The 19,272-nt window shown below is 34.9% G+C and overlaps 2 protein-coding genes across 4 annotated transcripts; both read left to right on the top strand.

The window, feature by feature from the left end:
• The first annotated feature begins 285 nt into the window (after window positions 1-285).
• On the top strand, window positions 286-4,528 carry LOC147389032 (potassium transporter 4-like). 3 transcript variants are annotated; one of them, XM_086417569.1, is made up of 4 exons: window positions 286-462; window positions 2,879-2,993; window positions 3,071-3,844; window positions 4,238-4,528. In XM_086417569.1, the coding sequence occupies exons 1-3, from the start codon at window positions 322-324 to the stop codon at window positions 3,247-3,249; spliced, it is 435 nt and encodes a 144-aa protein (XP_086273695.1). In that variant the 5' UTR covers window positions 286-321; the 3' UTR covers window positions 3,250-3,844; window positions 4,238-4,528. The 3 variants fall into 3 exon arrangements, with proteins under 3 accessions (XP_086273695.1, XP_086273693.1, XP_086273694.1); XM_086417567.1 differs by having other exon boundaries at window positions 4,193-4,528; XM_086417568.1 differs by having other exon boundaries at window positions 3,071-3,858; window positions 4,193-4,528.
• Window positions 4,529-6,376: 1,848 nt separating this feature from the next.
• LOC147389031 (uncharacterized protein At2g34160-like) lies at window positions 6,377-14,539 on the top strand. Its single transcript, XM_086418822.1, has 5 exons — window positions 6,377-6,662; window positions 6,998-7,046; window positions 13,865-13,927; window positions 14,036-14,100; window positions 14,229-14,539. The coding sequence occupies exons 1-5, from the start codon at window positions 6,546-6,548 to the stop codon at window positions 14,322-14,324; spliced, it is 390 nt and encodes a 129-aa protein (XP_086274948.1). The 5' UTR covers window positions 6,377-6,545; the 3' UTR covers window positions 14,325-14,539.
• The last annotated feature ends 4,733 nt before the right edge of the window (window positions 14,540-19,272 follow it).

Here is a 19,272-nt window from a genome sequence, read left to right as displayed (position 1 = left end):
GTTTTGTTTGTTCTATTATCTCAAAGTTCAGATTTACATTGGAATTTCAACATAATTATTTATCTGATATTCTTTGTATTTTGGATGAATGACAGATTTTATTTTAGAAATCTTAGAAATCTTAGAAATCTAAAACTTCAAGGGAGAGTGGGGCTCAATTTATCTATTTATCAAGGCTATCTTAGGACATATTCTTAGTCAAAAATTGACTTACCAGAATGAGGTACCTTAATAACTCTTTTGGATGCCTGGGAATTTGTTTGCAGATTGGATGTTTAGGATCATCTGCAGTAGGATGAGGTACCTTTAGAACTCTTTTGGATGCCTGGGAATTTGTTTGCAGATAGTATGTTTAGGATCATCTTTAATATTTCTTTGCAGGGTTTTGCGTGTCTGCAAGGTGGTATCTGTCTTTCGAGCATGGGTAGGCCGATCTCCTACAAGAGAGCAGTGGCTTGGAAGGTATTGAACGAGGAAGAAAATGCCCACTGCATTTGCTTCATATTCGTCAACTGGTCCTTTGTTTGAGATTTCAATGTGACCAATAATTCTACAAATCAAGTAAAAGAACCCTAAACCCTCTCTGTTTTTTCTACTTATTCCTTTTTGGAATGGGGACCTTGGAATTGCCAGAACATTATTAAGGGTGAACAGTCTGACAGTTGAATCTTAGGCCCATTATTTTTGTTATAACACTTTGATTATTCTACTGCATGCTTTTCCCTGCAATCTATGCTGTTAAAGATGTTTAGGATCATTTGATTGACAAGACTCTTGGATTATGGTTCGTGCTGGTTTTCAGGGATTTATATATGCCCTAACCTAGCCATGAATCTGGATTGCTTGCCAAATATTGCAATATATTTTTGCATGTTTAATGTAGTTAGGATCTATGGTTTAATCTGCCCAATGTTTTTCAAGTAGACAAATGTCTTCTGTCGTCCCATACTCGATTGATCAATCGATGTTTCAAGAGCTAGTGGTACAAACCAACCTGCTCTGGTGGTGCCAGCTCGAACCATAATGGAGATGTGACCTTGCTAGTCCGATTGATAATATAACTAGTGAGTCTTAATTTATTCCAGTTCTCATTGTTGGTTTCCGAGTAGTATGGTTGGAGAAATTAGTTGAGACACACTTCTTTAGCACTAGTCATGTTATTGGGAATTTAACAAAGGGGTTGGCCTATTGACAAGCTGAGCCTTGATAAGCTCCTCGGGAAGGGTACGTCAAGTGTTTGAAACCCCACGAAACAATGGGGTGGCACCCTCCAGGGTCCGGTTGACCCTCGACTCAATCAGTTGCAATTAGGACTTTCCAAGGGGGTGATACATGTGACCGTGGGACTAGTCTCACCCGAAAGGGTGGGGATTGTGTTCTTCCTCTCAGTTTCCATGCATTTCAATGTGAACAACAGAAATTATTGAGGAATTGCGGATCTCTTATTATAGGAGTTTTGAATATAATGTCCCAATTCCATCTCCCTTTTGTCTGCCATGTGGAATACTCTTTCAGATTACATTCACTGAAACATGAATGTTTGGCCATTCTTTAGTTGTTGATCTAAACATAAAAAATAGCTTGATTGGTGATTCTAACCGTATGCGTGATGATCATGTTTCTATTAGTTGTTCAATGAATTAAATGAACTCTAATGGGATTTATATAGAAAATACATAGCAATAGCAAAAATCCTAAATAAAAACAAAATCTAATCTACTTAAATTTCTATCATAATCTTCATAAGACTCAACTCAGATGGATCTCATTTAAGTCTATATCATCAGTTTAGGCTTTAGATTAAAACCTAACAAAATTTAATTCGAATTAGAAATGAGATAAGAGTCTCAATGGGTCAAATTGAGATTAATTGCTCCTTGGATCAATGATGCTTTGGGCTTATATGAGTATATATATATATACTCATGAAAATGGATTCACGAAGAAACATATGATCTCAACCACTTAAACACAAAATCCAACGATTGAATTCTGAGTAAACAAAAATGAGCATTTTTTATATTGGTTTGGAGCTAAATTTACTGAGTATATAATAGTAAAATTCTCTAATCGAAGGTCTAGAAATCACCAAATTTAAGCTGATTCTTTTTGTATAATTTTATGTCAATGGCGTGATACAAAACCAAAGATCTACTTTCCATCTTCTTATCTATTATATTATTAAATCAATATTTCTAAAACCAATCCTTCCACAAGTAATATAAGCAAGTAGGAGAGGATAATAGCTAAAATTTCTTGGATTTTCAGTCAAAAACAAAATCCATGTATTCATGGGTTGAGAGAGCTGGTTTGTAGTTAAAACTTCATGTTGTCGTCCCTTCAATTCAATTCATATGGGTCGGGTAAAATACATTTGCTCATGCGGGTTTTTTATTTTTTTAATAAGTAAAATAATTTTTTTTTTAGTCAAGATGGGAAAATATTTATCTAACCAAGCATGGATATCTAGTTTTCTTGATGTATGACACAATGAAATAAACACTAAAACATCCGAGAAATGCAAGATTTATGTGGTTCGGTTATATAACCGTTCCCATGGATGAGAGATGAGAGAGTTAAATTTAAATATATTTAGAAAGTAAGATTTATATTTTTTATTTTCAGATATATTTTTTTACATATAACCACATAACTGGCCAATTTTTCTAAGAGAGATTTGCCCGACAGACCTAGCTATTTCAATTTTATTACAAAAATTCCCTTGCTTTAAACAAATTGTTTGAGATAGTTTTATGCTTTAATTCTTTTTGGCACCCTACAACTGAACTTTTTTGTTTTTAAAGCAGTGGTTGTTATGTTAGTTTAATGGCTTGTATCATCACTTTAAGTTGTTTGTTATGTTCTGCTTGTTATGCAGATTGGGTTTTCTTGCATTATTTACCTTTGTCTAGTGCTTCAATACATGGGTCAGGCCGCATTTCTCAGAAAGAATTTCTCCCCTATACCTATTAGCTTCTATGCATCAATTCCAAGTAAGCTTCCCTAAAAACTTGATGAGGAACATTTTATCTGATCTGCTTTGCTTAATCTGCTTGTTACATTTGTGTAGAGCCTGTGTTTTGGCCGGTTTTTGTGGTAGCAACCCTTGCTGCAATTGTTGCTAGTCAAGCTGTCATCTCTGCAACATTCTCAATTGTCAAACAGTGCCATGCTTTAGGTTGTTTCCCGCATGTCAAGGTTGTCCACAAGTCAAGGTCGATATATGGTCAGGTCTTCATTCATTATTGAACGCTACCTCATTGGTCGGATCGGCCCAAAAACTTATCGGATGTACAAATGCATTATTAGATATTGTTACAAAGATGTCTCAAAGGCAGATGAAAACTTTGAAAACAACCTTGTGATGAGCATAGCTGAGTTCATACAATTGGAAGCTGAGGATTCTGGCACGTTTGAAGGGTTTGTTGACGGCCGAATGACAGTCATTCGGAATTCTGATAGGGCTCAAACATGGTTGGTGATGTCAGAATCCTCCAATACCCTTGAAGGCAACAACGAAACCTTTACTGTGCAGAGCAGCAAATTGGGCACACTGTAGAACTTGCAATCCTTATATGAGCAGGAATCACCTATGACAAGGCAGAGAAGGCTTATTCGGTATGAGATACCAAATACAGAATATCTGGACCTTCAGGCCAAGGAGGAGCTCCAAGACCTTGTGGAAGCTAAACAAGCGGGTATCGCATACGTGATCAATCAGCCCGTACTGGAGAGTCCCTACCAGTCACAAAGAACACTGGTGATGAAGTCTTCTCTGGGTCCACTTGCAAGCAAGGTGAAATCGAGGCCATTGTTATAGCCACTGGAGTCCACACATTCTTCGGTAAGGCTGCATAGGTTTTGACTATTTATAAACTTTGTTTTAGTCTGTATTTTCAATTCACATCACATCATTAGTTGTGGTTGTCACTATATTTCAGTTTTGGTGAACATTAATGTGGGTACATAGCACAATCTTACCTGCCTTCCATGAAATAACCATTCAAACAATATGTAATGGATGCAAATGTCTACATAGATCGAACCTATATTTACAACTAGATAGTTGAAGGTTGTTCAGTTTGGTTTTCCTTTTTGACCATTTTTCAAGTAATATAATTGGATCTGCCTAATTGGATTAGACTTCTTTGAAGCTTAATGTTCACTATTTTCGCACTTTTTTTAATTGTAGATGCTTGGTACTATTGAGGAATTGGAAGCTGCAATTCAAGATAAGGAGCACTTGTTTCAAACACTCTTTTGAAGGTGCGGAAGCTCATTGTGAGAGTATGCAATGTGGTGACACGAAAAAATTCTTTTATTGGTAGTTGCGGGCATTGTGGGGATCTTAAAGAAGATAGGAGGGATGGGAGTGATGGCATTGCTTCCTTGTAAGCACTTGTGCTTGTGTAATGATTGTGAATGGTTTATCGATGCATTGTAATTTTGGATTTGTAAATTATGACTCATTGCTACTCTTTTTGTGTATAAATTAATGTGATAGAGAACCTCGATGTTCTCTATTTAGATCTATTTTAACCGTGGGTAATAGGCAAGTAGCAATAATAATAATAATAATAATTTTAGATATCAATTTATAACAATTTTAGATATCGGTTTATAACCGATGTCTAAAGTCTCAGACGTAAGACATTAGTTCTATAAAATCCGATGTCTCAAATCTTTTTGGGTTGCTGTGTGCTGTTATATAAAGACACAGATTAGGAAGGGTTTTAAGCGGTTCCAAATTCTGAGATCAGGAACGGTTGTTAACCGTTCCAAATCATGAAATATAGAACGGCTTTCAGCCTTTTAACCTCATTAACGACGCCTCGATTAAAGACGGTCTGCAAGCCGTTTCATAGTGGCTTAGGAACGGTAATAAACCGTTCCTAATTTCCATATTTGTTGTAGTGTGTAATGATCTCGAAGGAATAACTATTCATCTATCAAATCATGTCGTACTTAACTCCACGAATTGTCATCAATCATATCAAGAATTCCAGCAACTGCTTTAAATCCACAATGTCCATCCCCGGGTACATCCTTCACATCTTAAATATACGGGGAGAGTTCATAAAGAAAAAACATTGGATATACCTTTCACAATTGGGGGTCATCATATGGCGGAGTATGGACTTCTTGATTGGTAGCTTATTGATGTTATCCATAGAACACAGACTTTGACTTTGGAACACACTATCACTTAAGGAAATCACATACTCAAATTTAGATGGATCTCTCTTGGTTGATGTGTCGGTGTCAATGTCGATTTTAACACGTTTTGCACCATTCTTACCTCATGGCCTCTCGTTGTTCTTTTTCTTTGTAGGTTCTTCTATTGAAGTAATTTTAGGTTTCGTTATTTTTTTCAACTTTCTCATGAGAGTGATTTCGTTACCTTGAACTGCATCACCAAACTTTTTCAAAAATTTCAAAACTTTGGGGAAACAATCAAGATCTGACAAAGTGAGCACACTGGGTACATCTAATAAATTTTTTTTTCCAATTTGACTGAATGCAATTGAGAAGTATTGGACGACCCTCTAGCTTGTATAATATAATCTTGTTGGCACAAGGAAGTCCATGTATATGTCGGACTACACACCCACATACATTAACATCTATTCCAATTGACTTTGATCGTTTCACTCATCAAGTATTTTATCCAATGCTGCTATGGAGATAAACCCTTTTAGTTCCTCGAATAATGCCAGTTTGTAGTCGTGCATCACAGTAATAAGCTCTTTTAAAAAGATGTTTTTATCTTTGTAAGCTGAGATGTCAATAGAGATTCGATAACATCCCACGAGGTGATGAAATTACCTTGTGACAATAAAAAATATCTCTTCAACTTGCTGTGCACACTCTCAGTTCTATTCATCATTGTATTGTTGAAACGAAATTTTTTATCAATCATTACGTTTATTGGTCATTCAATATGAGATAAAACTATTAAAAAGTGTAACCAACAAAGATTAATATTAAAAATCCTAACAAGTTATCTCCATTGAATTTTTATTTTATTTTTTATAAATAGTTCCAATCATTCAAATATATCAAAAACTCTTCTAAAGGTGAAGATGCTAGAGTGTTAATGTTGTTATACCATTTTCAACGAGGATAAATTTGATTTTAAAAATTTCGATAGAAATTTTTAGGTTTTAATGGGTGGAGTGGATGTATTCTCTCAATCAATGGTCTTAGGTATAATCCATCGGCACGTTTTGTGCATACAACTCGTAAAATGCAAGGGTAAAATGGTAAATAAATTATTTTTTTACCATAAAAGTCACTTAAGTGGGTGCATTGAGGCATTTCGGTGTGCGGAAATAGACCCACCAATAGAAGGCTTCCCGCTATTTAAGTGAAAGCTATTATGAGTTTGTGACTTGCAAGGGAACGAAGAGATTTGGATCGTCCATCTATTTCTGTCTCTTTCAGGATTTCGGTCTTTCTATCTGTTCTAATTATTTGCTATTGAGATTTTTATCAGAGAGTACATTAAGGTTAGGGTTTCTGTTTTTCTTTCTTCTTGAGTTACAATGGAAGAGATAACAGAGGGCGTTAACAACATGAACGTCTCCGATTCACACAAGAAGAATCGGATACAGGTCTCCAATACCAAGAAACCCCTCTTCTTCTATGTTAATCTCGCTAAGGTAAATAATCTCTCTCTCTCTCTCTCCTTCTGCCATTCATACTGTTATCTTTTAGGGTTTTCTCTTAGTTCCCAGTCTAAATCGTTATTGGGTCTGCTTCTGTTTTGTTTGAAATCAATTTCATTTGCAAATGCTACATTTTGGTGTTAGGGTTGAGAGTTTTGCTTCTATTCTCTCTGAGACATTTGGTTTGGTGTTGGGATTCGGTTTTCCTTTTTTGGTACTAGGATTTTCGGGATTTAAATCTGGTCTTACATTGAAAAAAATTTAAGGTATGTGAGTTCATTGATAGTTTTATTTTAAATGAGATTTAGCTAATAATTGCACTTTTGCAGAGGTACATGCAGCAACATAATGAGGTGGAACTTTCCGCACTTGGAATGGGTATTGTCTCTTTACCTTTTATATGATCTGTAATACTCCATCTATTAATAGTATCTTCCGTTTCCCTTCTATGCTTTCATTTTCTTGGGTAATTTTTATTTATTTATTTATTAAATTTCTTTCAAGTTTTTCTTGTAATGTATAGATTCCAACGAGTCTCCTAATTCCACCCTTACTACTAATATAAAAATCCTAAATAGAACCCATCAATGATTATCTTCAAAGGGGCCAATACAAAAATAATTAATTAAAACTCACCCCCTACTCAACCCCCCTAATTAGTAGAGATTAATGGGCCTGATATCCCCATCAAAAATAAATAAAAATTGTGAGGAAATGAAGAAATAGTTAAGAGCCAGATATTGATCGAGTTATCGATAAAAGAAAAAAAAGATAGTACTAGAGTTGCTAATCAACTGAGATTAGTCGGGATTATGGCCAAAAGTGAATATTCAATGTATATAGTTGAGGACCTTTGTGTAAATTTAATTTATGACACGAACAACTTTACAATTGCTATATCAAAATAAAAAAGAAAAACATGCCCCCATAAGATGCACTCCTCAGTGAAAATAGCAAGTGCCTCCCTAGAGGTATAAGCTTTTCCAATGCATCATAGAGTAATGTTACCTTTGAGGGAAACAGGTTTTCCTGTAAAACCATATGATGTTTTGTGAGTGACTCAAGCCTTAAGGTGTAAGCGTCCAATGCCTATTTTTTGATAGGTTTCAATGCCTTTTAAACATTGATACGGTTTGCATATGTTCAACTATGTATGTGTGTGTGTGTGTGTGAGTGAGAGAGAATAGCTTCTGTTTTTCCCTTTTTGCATCTTTATGTGTGTGGAAATAACTGTCCCAAATGTCTCTCATACTTTGCAAATTTGCTTAATTTGACACGCTATTTATATGCATATGTTTACTGGGCAACCAAGTTTCCATTTCTGAAAGATGCACGGATAAGAGAAAACATCAATTGATAGAAATAGTCCTAATTGAAATTTTTATTACCGATTATTATCCATTATGGATGACAGTAAGAAGGATAGTGTCAAAAATAGAAGAAATGATTTTTCTTCATCTTCTTTGTTTCTATTTATTGTTTGTTAAAAAGAAAAGATAATTATTGTGGAAAAAAGGCTGATTGATTCATCAGACTTTTGGTTTCATTTATCATTCTCTTTCTTTTTGTGAAAAGGTATTCAAATGCATGTCAATATTTGATGGTGCACTGCATACTTATTAAACAATGGAAAAACACAAAAATATGTTCCTAGCGATAAAATGTGGAATATTTACGCATATTCAATCTTTTGGATAATATTCATTGTTATTCTCTATTTAGAGGAAAGTCTTCTTGATTACTACTGTTTGGTGATTTGTACCCTGATTTCAATCTGACCCCATTTGTTATGATTCCAGATCCATTTAGATCTTGGCAACATTGTCTGAAACGACTTCATTTTCTTTGTGGGTGGTTGATGTCAATTCAAAACTCCACATTATAAAACGTCTATTTTCTTGTGGTATTTTTTTATGCACTCATAAAATGTTTTATTGTGTCGTGCATGTTGAGCAATATAAATGAGGTTATTTTTCCATTAAAAGGTGACATGCAGCCAAATATGAGGGTACCTTGTCTGTGATAAGTGTTTTAAAAGGCTTAAGCCACGAGGCGTGAGACTTATGCTTCAAGGCGAGGCACAACCACCATGTCTCAAGGCTATAACCTTGATCTTGGCTCGAAAAAGCCAAATCAAACTTTTGTTTTTTTTCCTTTTCTTGTTTTGTTTTAATTATTTACCCCTCCTAATGATATTTATTACTAAGGTCTCTTAAGTTGAGGTCCTTTTTGGTTAAGAAACTCAAGATTTAGAGAGAATCTCAAAGTTTTTCTATCAATCCCTATTTTCTCCTTGTACAAAGATTTCTTCGTAGGGCTATCAATGCTTATTTGAATTCGATTCCATTACTTCTTATGAGTTTTTTTTTATATGAAGTTTTGGGTCAAATAGAAGCATCAAATTAAAGTTTTAATTGGTATTTGAGGTATGTAGTTATTACGCATTTTCTTTAAAAAAAAATTTGGGGGTGCTGCAAAATCTCATATTTTTCTCTTATTTTGTATTTTGTTCTTTCTATTATTGATGATGGATGCTAGTAATGGCTAGAAAAAGTGGTGAAGAAGTGGGTAGAGGTGGAGGTTATAGAAGAGACCCTGCTAAGAAGGATGGGATTGAAGTTGATGGGCTAAATACTGATTCGAGAAGTCATATATTTATGTAGAATGCGTGTATCGTTCTAAAGATAGTAAAGGGAAGGTGAAGAGGTTGAAAGATCAACTTGCGGGTACTTGAAGAAATTGTTGCTACATGCCGAAGAAATTGTTGCTACATGCCCTCATGTACATGAAGATGTTAGAAAGGATATGAAAACTTATTTGTTAAAGGGACAAGAAAAGAAGAGGAGTGGCCAAAAACATTTTGAAAGTTTGGTGCATAAAGGGACGTATTATGATGGTTGCATTGAAGATATAGCTCATTGACTTGTGTTGTTGTTCTATTTTTCATTTTTATAGTTTTTCTATTTTTATGAATTTATTATCATTTTTTAAAATATATTTTATGGTTTCTTTTGAAAATTTATAGAGGCTTACACCTTGCTTCAAGAACCCGAAACGCCTCAAGTGCGCCTTGGGAACTAAAAAACACTGATGATAACTTGGATAGCATTTTCTTCAATTTCATTGGTCTTGATGCATCCTGACTTTAGAAACATTTTTTTTGATCGGTACACAGACTTTAGAAACATTGTTCTGGACTTCTTGATGAATAATTAACTAAAAGGTTGATTAATGTCTGACCACTTTTGTCTATCTATCCATCAGCTATTAGGGTATACCCATAGGATTTCCACTTTGCTAGATACACTGTGAGAAATTAAGGTGAACTTTACTTTATTTTTAAACACGATTATCTTATTCCATGGTATGCAAATAGTTTTAGGTCGGATCCAAATTGTCCCAAACCTCCGATCATCACTTTAAAAGTGTTTTTAAATTTAATGGTATTGAAAGTAATGTTGGCTTGATACATCTATTTAGCTATATATTCCATGGTATACAAATAGTTTTAGATACACTGAGAAATTAAGGTGAATTCTAAAAGGTTGATAAACACGCTTGAGCGAGTCCTTTGCCAGAATCCTTTGGATTACCACCTCTTTTGGATGTGTTCTATACTGTTTGTCAAATGGACCACCTCCACGAGCTCTTTTGGATGCTTGAGGTGGTTGTGGAATTGATGGTCTAGAACATCTCATAATTTTGGGGGAGTTATTATCATCACCATGAGTTCCACCACTACCACTGTTTTCGATATAATTTTCTTAATTTATTGCATCATGTTTATTTTTCTTGATTGTTCATGTACTTTATTATTTCCTTTTGGATTTCTGGGGAAACATTAGGACATGTTCGGGCATTAAATCTGGCATTATATACAATGTATTGGTTGTGATGTGCAATGCCATCTTTGCTTATATAGCCACACAATTCACAAACGAATTGACACTTCTCAGTTGCTCCATGGTAATGCCTGTATTTCCAACCATGGTCATTGGATATAGGCTTCAGGGAAGAATTGGTCAAAGAAGACGTGATTTCTTTTCTTTTTTAAAATTTATAGTGATAATTGAAACGTAGAATGTTGATTCTTGCTTGACTTGCTTCTTTCTTCTTGCCTCTTTAAATGTATTTTTTATTATAATTTAGAAATGCAAGTAGAGAAACATAGGAGAAGATAGGAAGTAGAAGTAGTAGTTAGTAGAAGATAGATGTGAACTTTAGATAGTTTAGTATATAAATGTGCGATTTAGATAGCAAATGTGAGCCTCTAAGAGAGTATTAGATGTTTGGAGAGGTAAGAATGGGCGGGGTGGGAATGGGGTATTTATAGAAGTGCTGGAATTAAAAGTAATAATAATAATTGTGAAAATTCAGAAATTTGACCATTCGAACAGTATGCAAATTGCATACATCTATTTACAACGTATCAATATTCATATATGCTGACATAGCATATGTGAAATCTAGTCCAGAGTTGCATATGTGCATATGGGATTGCCTTTGACAACACTGGAGAGTTAGTGTTGTGTTCTTCTTCAGTTTTTCTCAAATTAAACTTAATCTTTAATGATATTGTGATCAATCCAAAAAGCATAAACTACTTCTAATCATACATAACAATTAAAGTTCATTTTAGTGCAAAAGGTCAAAAATAGGAAGCAATTCCAATGAGCTTGGAGATTTGCACTCTCCGAGTCTCCAACTTTCCCTGAATTGGTCCCTATATTAAAACAAAACAAAGATTATAGATCCTCCTAAATAAATATGGGTAGGGAGAAAGCCCAAATGAGGATGATATTTTATTTTCCAGTAAAATATTAGATAAGAAGAGAGCAGGTGAGATAGCCAACCCAAAAAGAGTACATGAAAAACGACATCAGGACTAAACCAGACCACTACGAAATTACAATATTACAGACCTAATCCCATCTCCCTCCAAAGTTCTCGAAAAAGGCAACTCTAAATTCTTTGAACACCTTATAGTTTCTCTCCTTCCACAAACTCCAGCAAAATAGCAAACTGGATAATACTCCAAATAAGCCTTTTTGATGAAGAAAGGCAGCGACCCATACAACAAAGAATGTAATAGGGCTCAAACTGAAACAGTAAAGCATCCTACCACTTCAAAGAGACAAAAAATGAGCCTAAATTTTTGGAGCCAATGCGCAATGAACAAGGATATGAACTGCCACTTCATCCCATTCTTTACAAAGAACACAAAACTTCTACCCAACAACCTCTCCTAATTAACTGATCCATGGTTTGGATCCTTCCCAGCATTGCTGACCATGTGTAAAATGATAATTTTTAAGGCATCTTAGCACCCCATAAAAAAAGCCACTGGAACTAGATGAACATTGGGCTGAATTAAAGTTTTATTAAAAGAGCTAACAAGAAGCACCCATCCCAAGAAACAATTCCCACTCTACAGTCCTTCTGGTCTACCTGCACCGAAGTAGACTCAACATAGCTAATAAGTCTAGCTACTCTCTCATTCTCCCAATCGTTGAAGGATTTTCTAAAGCCAAGATCCCAATAGACTTCCAACCCATTCCTGCAGACAAGATCTTCACTTTTAGAAGCCTATTCTATTGGAGTTTTCGATTGTCAATACATTTTTTTTCCCCTTTCTCTTTCTTTTGTTAGGCTTTAGGTTTAATCACTCCTATTTATTGACGGTTTTACCTGTCTGGAGTTTAGATTGTAGATGCTTAGGTATTACCATGCCTATGTTTCTATTTTTTCATCATGGTTTCTAATGATCTAAGCAACCTTTGAGTAAGGTGGCAAAGGTTGTCTCCCAGTAAAATGTGGTTATTTTTCCCTTGGTCTTGTCCTACACTTAATTCCATTATCATTATGGTTGGTCGAATGAATAATGTTCTCATTTAATTATCCCTAAAGCCCTTCTATTAATTGGGGTGTTCATATTCACTCACACTACCTCAATCCACATTGCTTTTTTGTCTTCCATCTTACTTTTAGAATCTAAAATTTGCATATTCCTTCTAACGGCAATTGTTATCAGTCTTCGTAGCACATGACCAAACCATTGCAAATAATGTTTTCTTAGTTTATCACTTGTTTCAGTGTTTAAATTTATCCTCTACTAACACCACTAAGAAATTGGAGTGTAGGATTCTATTTTTATTTTTCTTATTTATGAATCCAAAACCATTGATTTTCTACTCTTTTGACTCGTATGAGGATCATGATTGATGTTGTCTTAAAACCTGGGACTCAGTCCAAAAATAAGATCGGCAGAAGATCATTAGTGGTCTTGTTTGCATCCGAATCTTGACTACATCTTGTGTTATGTGAAGGCATGCCCAAGGCAATTGGAAAAAAATTACTGGTTTTCTTAGTTGGGTGTAGGTGATAAAAGTTCTGACAAGTAGGAATTCAAACATTGGGGGCCCAAAACTAGTCACCAAAATCTGTGACTTATTGAAAAAGTCGTGATTAAATCGTGACAATTTCTTTCACTGATTTAAACACGATTTAATCACTATTTTTTTCATTAAGTCTCCTTTATGAATTTCATAATTCAACTGCGAACATCATGATTAAATCACGAACTTTGTGATTAAATCAAAAATAAAATAAAACATGACTTTGATGCACTAGTAAGAAAGATGACCTTGACAAAGATGATGGTGATCATTTTACTGATGAAGTGCGAGATAACGAAGATGACGTTGATTTTGATCGGTTAATGAATCTTAACTTGCACTTATGGTTGTAATTTTTTACCTTTTGAAGAATGTAAAACTTAATTGTGTTGTTGAACTATGGTCACTCGTAATTCAATATGAGGTTTGGTGATTTATTATTGTAATTTAACATGGTACTTGATTATATGATATGAGAACAACACCTAGTAGGAACAGATACACAATCCTAACCCTAGCTCGATTTTTTCCGATTGTTTCCTGATTTTCCCATATTTTTCAAAATTTTCCCTTGTGGACTATTCCCCAACTCTGACTCGGTGACTATGCCCAAAACTATTAAGTTTATAATTTTTACTTTTTATCCATCTTTGAGAGGACCTACAGATATGCGTCACTCCATTTTTTATTTAATTTTCACATAATTACCACAGTTTTCAAATCTGAGTGAAGTTAACTCCATAATCATCTTATAAATATCAATGCCCAATTAATTGACTTGTTTTTCCATTATTTCTGCAGCAATTGCCACTGTGGTCACTATTGCGGAGATTCTGAAAAATAATGGACTGGCTGTTGAGAAGAGTAAGATTACCAATTTTATTTATTTATTTATTTTTTTTGCATTATCATTCAAATTTCAAGCAAGTTCCAAATCCTTGTGCTCAATTCTCATGAAATCCTAACCTACAGAGATCATGACATCAACTGTTGATATGAAGGATGAATCCAGAGGGCGACCCGTCCAAAAAGCAAAAGTAAGTTGTGCTTTATATGTATTTAGATGAATACTAGGGTTGATTTTGTGAGTCAGAGATTGGTCCTGCCTTCCATTTTGTTTCTTGGAAGATACTGACTGACATCTGTGAGTCTTCTTTGGTTTTAGATTGAGATATTGCTTGGGAAGACGGATAACTTTGATGAGCTGATGGCTGCTGCGGCAGAGGAGAGAGAAATTGGAGACAGTGAGGAGCAGAGCTGAAGCGGGAATGTGTCAAAGTTTTTTGTGCATCTGGTTTGTTCTTAATGTCATGTTTTTACTGGTAAATGTGCTTTAGCAATCTGTTTCCTTGATTGTGGATGGTTTAGTGATTATTCGCACTAGGAGGTGTTTTGGTAGATTTGCTATCTTGTTAGGTGCTTCTGTAAAAACATTATCATTTGCAAATCAAATTAAAAATTCTAATTTTCGTTCCAGGGGTTCTGTTAAAAAAGAAAAAAGAAAAAAGAAAAAAGAAAAAAGAAAAAAAAAAAAGGGCTGATGCGGGATTCTGTGAAAGTGGTATATTAAATTTGTTGGACACCGAGCAAAATGTTAATTGTGTGGTTTAGATTTATTTATTTTTATAGATGGAAAGTGTGAGGTGGGGTTTTGATATCAGGTCCATGGTTCTGGTTCCTTGATTAAGCATTTCTATTTCTTGCTGTGTGAAGATTCAGATGATATTCTGTTTGGGTGTAGGATGGATAATGCTAGTTTCATTTGATGTCTGAAAGCTTCATATTTGCTAGTCTACTTGCATCTGTGAGTTGGACTTCTGATAGTCTAGAGATCTAAATTTAGGATGTCTCAGTCATCGACAAGTAAAAATGAAATGATATGATCAAATCTAATTTTTACATAAATATTTTGATATCAAAATTTTCATACATTGTAGGTTCTGATATTTTTAAAAGAGACAACCTTTCCTTATTATGACAGGGAGTCCTCAATACACCATCAAAAGACCTCGAGATGCTCAAAACAAGTCCTTGTGGATGAGGCTTAGTAAGGCCTTTTTTTCCTCATTGTCATAGTAAGGCTAGTCGGACTCTTAATAGAATCTATTTGAATTCATGTAAAACAAAATTTTTTTTATGCATGCACAGTACAGTTGCATTTACGTACTTGCAACATTTGTTTATCCAAAAGTTTTTGAATCTTGTAGTTATTGCATTGGTAATCAACACAAAAGACCCCCTTGGCATTGACAACTCTCAAAATCATTTATCTGTAATTGGGAGCCCCACATATCCAAGAATGGTTAGTTGATGCCCCCTAACACACATTTTCTCTGTGCTTAGCGTGCAATTGTTAAATAGTGTAGGTTGTGTAGCCTTGCATTTAAAATAAAAAAAAAAAAAATAAAATCAACATCAACAAAGGGACTTCCAAAACCTTATTGAAGCAAACCACCTAAAAGAGGTTACCTCGACATTTTTGTTGAAGGTTCAAGAAAAGGTCATTCTCATTAGTTAATGAGAGAAGACCCAAGTCAAGGGGCCACTGTCATTATTCTTTAAACCTAGAATACTTCAAATATTCACCAAAACACCGACCCACCACACCTTGACTTCTGTCTTCTCTGAAAACTCTTTGAATTCTCTTCCCAAAAACAGTCTTCTTTGACCTCTTGGGAAAAAAACAAAAATCCTAATTTTTAACGTCAAAGTTAATCTAGTTTAACATATAAATATATGAATTATGAAAAAATTTAATTGAAAATTCTAGGATTTTATACAAGGAATGTTCATAATGATAGATTGAAGATCAGCTTAAATATATTAGAAATTTTTTTTATAAAGTGCTCGGAGATGACCGATTTTAGGAAGAAAAAAAACTAAGGATTTTTAGTTACAAGTTAAAAAATGATGGTACGTTTGTTATTTTAGTTAGTTTAGAAAAAGAAGAAAATGTTACAGGGACATGTTATCATCTTAAAAACACAATGATATTTCAAATATTTTTCATAGATAGGTGTTTAAATCACCCAAAAAATTGAGGGGCTCGGGGGTGCCAACAAAGGAAAAGGGGGCATGTTATCAATTTGGGAGCAAAGGTGGGGATATCTCAAATATTCACCCAAATGTAGAGTTTCTAATCACCAAAAGAATTTGGGGGCAAGATGGGGGAGGCAAAAGTGAGTCACGATGAATGTTAGCAGTTTTGGTATGTGGCTGACTTGGCAAGGGCACAGAATCATAGATCTTTTTCATCGGGATACGTAGGAAAATGATGTGTGATTCTGTGTCCTTGCCAAATCAGCCACGTACCCAAACGCATATCAAAACTGCGTGCATTCATCATTATTTGGCAAAAATTTGAGTAAGGAGTAGGAAGTGGGGTGCAACCCAGCCAAAGGGGGCATGCATCAGCTTTAAACATGGGGTGTCTCAAATTATTACCAAAATTAAGGTTACATAAAATCAATAAAATAAATGAAAGGAGGGGGAACCAAAAAATGGAGTAGGGAGTGGGTGCAACTCATTGAAAAGGGGGCATGCCATCAGCGGAAAACAGGGTATCCCAAATTATCACCAAAATAGGGGCTGTATAAATTCAATAAAGAAAATGAAAGGGGTGTGGGGGAACTGCCCCTCCACGCCTTCCCATGGTTTTAAAACTCGGTTTCGCATCTCCTCTCATTCATGCCAGATACCAAGTAGTCTCAGACGAGTTTTCTGATACATTTGAGACATCTAGTTCAAAAATGAGAAAAATGAATGTGGGGTTTTAAATCTCATCCGAAAAATTGATTTGTCCGTCCGTCTCATCCATGCCTAATACCGAGACGACTCGGCCGACACGTCTTGGTCTCGGACGAGTTTTGAAACCATGGCCCTTCCTGGCTTCACCCCTATTTGTGGAGACAAAATCACATAACATGAAAGAATCGAATTATTGCAATGAAGACGATATTTCCCTTTCAGATTTTCGAAACCATCATTGTTTTTATCAAAAAAATAGCAAGGTAGAAAGAAACGATTTGAGTCATGCTTTGGTGAGCAATGAAAGATGGATTTTTCCATTTTGACTAAAAAGTCCTTAATATTACAGTAAGTTTAAATGGAATGCGAGGGCTCTTTTTGATCTTCTACAATTTTGAGTTTAAAACAGGATGGATGTCCCCCATCCCACTCTAACACAACAGGGATTGGGATTTAGTTTCACCATGAGTCTCTGTCGAGGGCAACTTTACTTTCTCTTCTCCCTCTTCAAAAAAACACCTTTAATTTTATTATCTTTTCAAAATTATCGAATTATTTTAATGTATTGTCTTTCCTATTTTTCTCTTTTTTAATAATACCCTTCTAATTTTATTGAATTTCCTACAAGAGCTTCCTCATGCTCTTTCTGGATGAGAATAGTGCCTATGATTAAACACCCTGACACCAAGGAAGTTTTCCAATGTGCAACACTAAAATACCTTTTACTTGATCTTTTATGATGTCAAAGTGGATAAATAATAATAATTAAAACATACAAATAAACACATGAAAAGATTAAATATGTCAAAATCTTCATGACCGTCATACGTGTGTTTAGAAAACTCCCTAATCTACTTAAAATTCATTATTTTTTGTTTATCATTTAAAAAAATAAAATCCATTATAATTACTAACCTTCATCTTAGAACTCATCCCCATGTCCGTCAAGTCAATTAACGTAAGTGGTGTCAATCCATTTCTCATATTTCGTTCTTTGAGCAAATTGTAAATGTTGTTCAATTTCTCTTATATGTTGATGAACTATATGATTGACTTAAATATTAAAAAAATCTGCCAGACGTGTGCCCAAGAGAATAGTTCTTTTCCCCAAGAGAATAGTTCTTTGTATTTTTTAAATATATAATTTAGATTGTTTTTTTAAATGTTATGGTTGTTTTAGTAAGTTACTGCTTGAATTATGTATAAACCAAATTAAAGAAGCGAACTGAACTGGTGAACATAAACAAATCGAGAAACAAATCATCTCTTCTTACCTTTAAAATCTGGGTTTGTCAAGAATGGCAAATTGTGAACCATGAGGAGAGCATGGAGATAGTGATCATTCAAGGGAGAAGAAGCTAGTCAAGTCATGTACACAATGAGGGACCGCCATCCAGCTCAAGTTCATGAAGTGAAGGGGTTGGTGAAGTAGGAAATGATTGTTCAAGTATGACTCAAAATCAATTAGGCCTGATCAAGTGTGTATGTTTTTAAAGTCGGTCAAGGTAAATTGGGTTGGATTTGTAACTTATATAAGTGACCTACTTTGTGGTGCTTCTAAAGGGGTTTGTATTTTCTCTTAATTGTAAGTCTAAGTCTTTTCTAAAGGAAAGAGTAGAGAAAGAGAGAAAATCTAACGAGGAGAAGTTGAGAGGTTTAGGAAGATTCAGATCTAGAAGAAAGTGAACCTAAGTAATTGATTGTGTTTCCTTGTATCGATTTGCTCCATGTTCTTCATAGTGAAATCGAACTCCAACTTTCATACTTTCGTGGACGTAGCCTTTGCGTGAACTACGCAACATCTCATGTTGTGGGTATTGTATTCTTACTCTTTCTTTGTATGATTGTTTATCTTTGTTTTGCTACTATTAGTTGAGTTATCCTTCATTGCCATTATTAAACAAGGTCTTGGATGGTGTGGCATATAAGGGGTTTAGTGAAATACTAATCGGTGTTTGATTAAATAACTAGTGAGTTTCACAGAGGTGTTCACATACACAATAAGTAGTATCAAAGCCTAAGTTAGGTAGGGGGTTTGCAATGGAGAAGAAGGGTACAACGATGATTGGAAGTTCCGATGGGGTGAAGGTTGAGGTGAAGTCATTTGATGAGAAATCAAACTTTATATCGTGGTAAAGGAAAATGATAAATATTCTTATCCAATAAGGGCTTCATTATTGCATTCGGGACATTGAAGCGAAGTTGGAGAGTATGTTGAATGAGACATGAGAGGAGTTGGATTTGAAGGCTATTAGTTCCATTGAGTTACATGTATCCGATGAAGTTATGTACAACGTCATAGAAGAAAAGATCGTCAAGGGAACATAGGACAAGCTTGAGAAACTTTACATGGGGAATTCATTGTCCAAAAAATTAGTCCTTGATGACCAACTCTATGGCCTAAGGATGGAAGAAGGACAAGACATTGTGGAACACTTGAACACGTTCAATCGATATTTTAG

This window comes from Akebia trifoliata, chromosome 12 (genome assembly GCF_017979445.1).
Source record: "Akebia trifoliata isolate Shusen 1 chromosome 12, ASM1797944v1, whole genome shotgun sequence".
NCBI classification, from domain to species: domain Eukaryota; kingdom Viridiplantae; phylum Streptophyta; class Magnoliopsida; order Ranunculales; family Lardizabalaceae; genus Akebia; species Akebia trifoliata.
Note: the sequence above shows the minus strand (reverse complement) of the source record. Positions and strands in the feature narration are given on the sequence as shown.

Coding starts and splice junctions, on each gene's coding strand:
- LOC147389031 (XM_086418822.1), top strand. CDS start 6,546: ATGGAAGAGATAACAGAGGGCGTTAACAACATGAACGTCTCCGATTCA. Junction 6,663..6,997: donor TCTATGTTAATCTCGCTAAG/GTAAATAATCTC, acceptor GCACTTTTGCAG/AGGTACATGCAGCAACATAA. Junction 7,047..13,864: donor ACTTTCCGCACTTGGAATGG/GTATTGTCTCTT, acceptor TTATTTCTGCAG/CAATTGCCACTGTGGTCACT.
- LOC147389032 (XM_086417569.1), top strand. CDS start 322: ATGCCTGGGAATTTGTTTGCAGATAGTATGTTTAGGATCATCTTTAAT. Junction 463..2,878: donor AGAGAGCAGTGGCTTGGAAG/GTATTGAACGAG, acceptor CTTGTTATGCAG/ATTGGGTTTTCTTGCATTAT. Junction 2,994..3,070: donor CTTCTATGCATCAATTCCAA/GTAAGCTTCCCT, acceptor ACATTTGTGTAG/AGCCTGTGTTTTGGCCGGTT.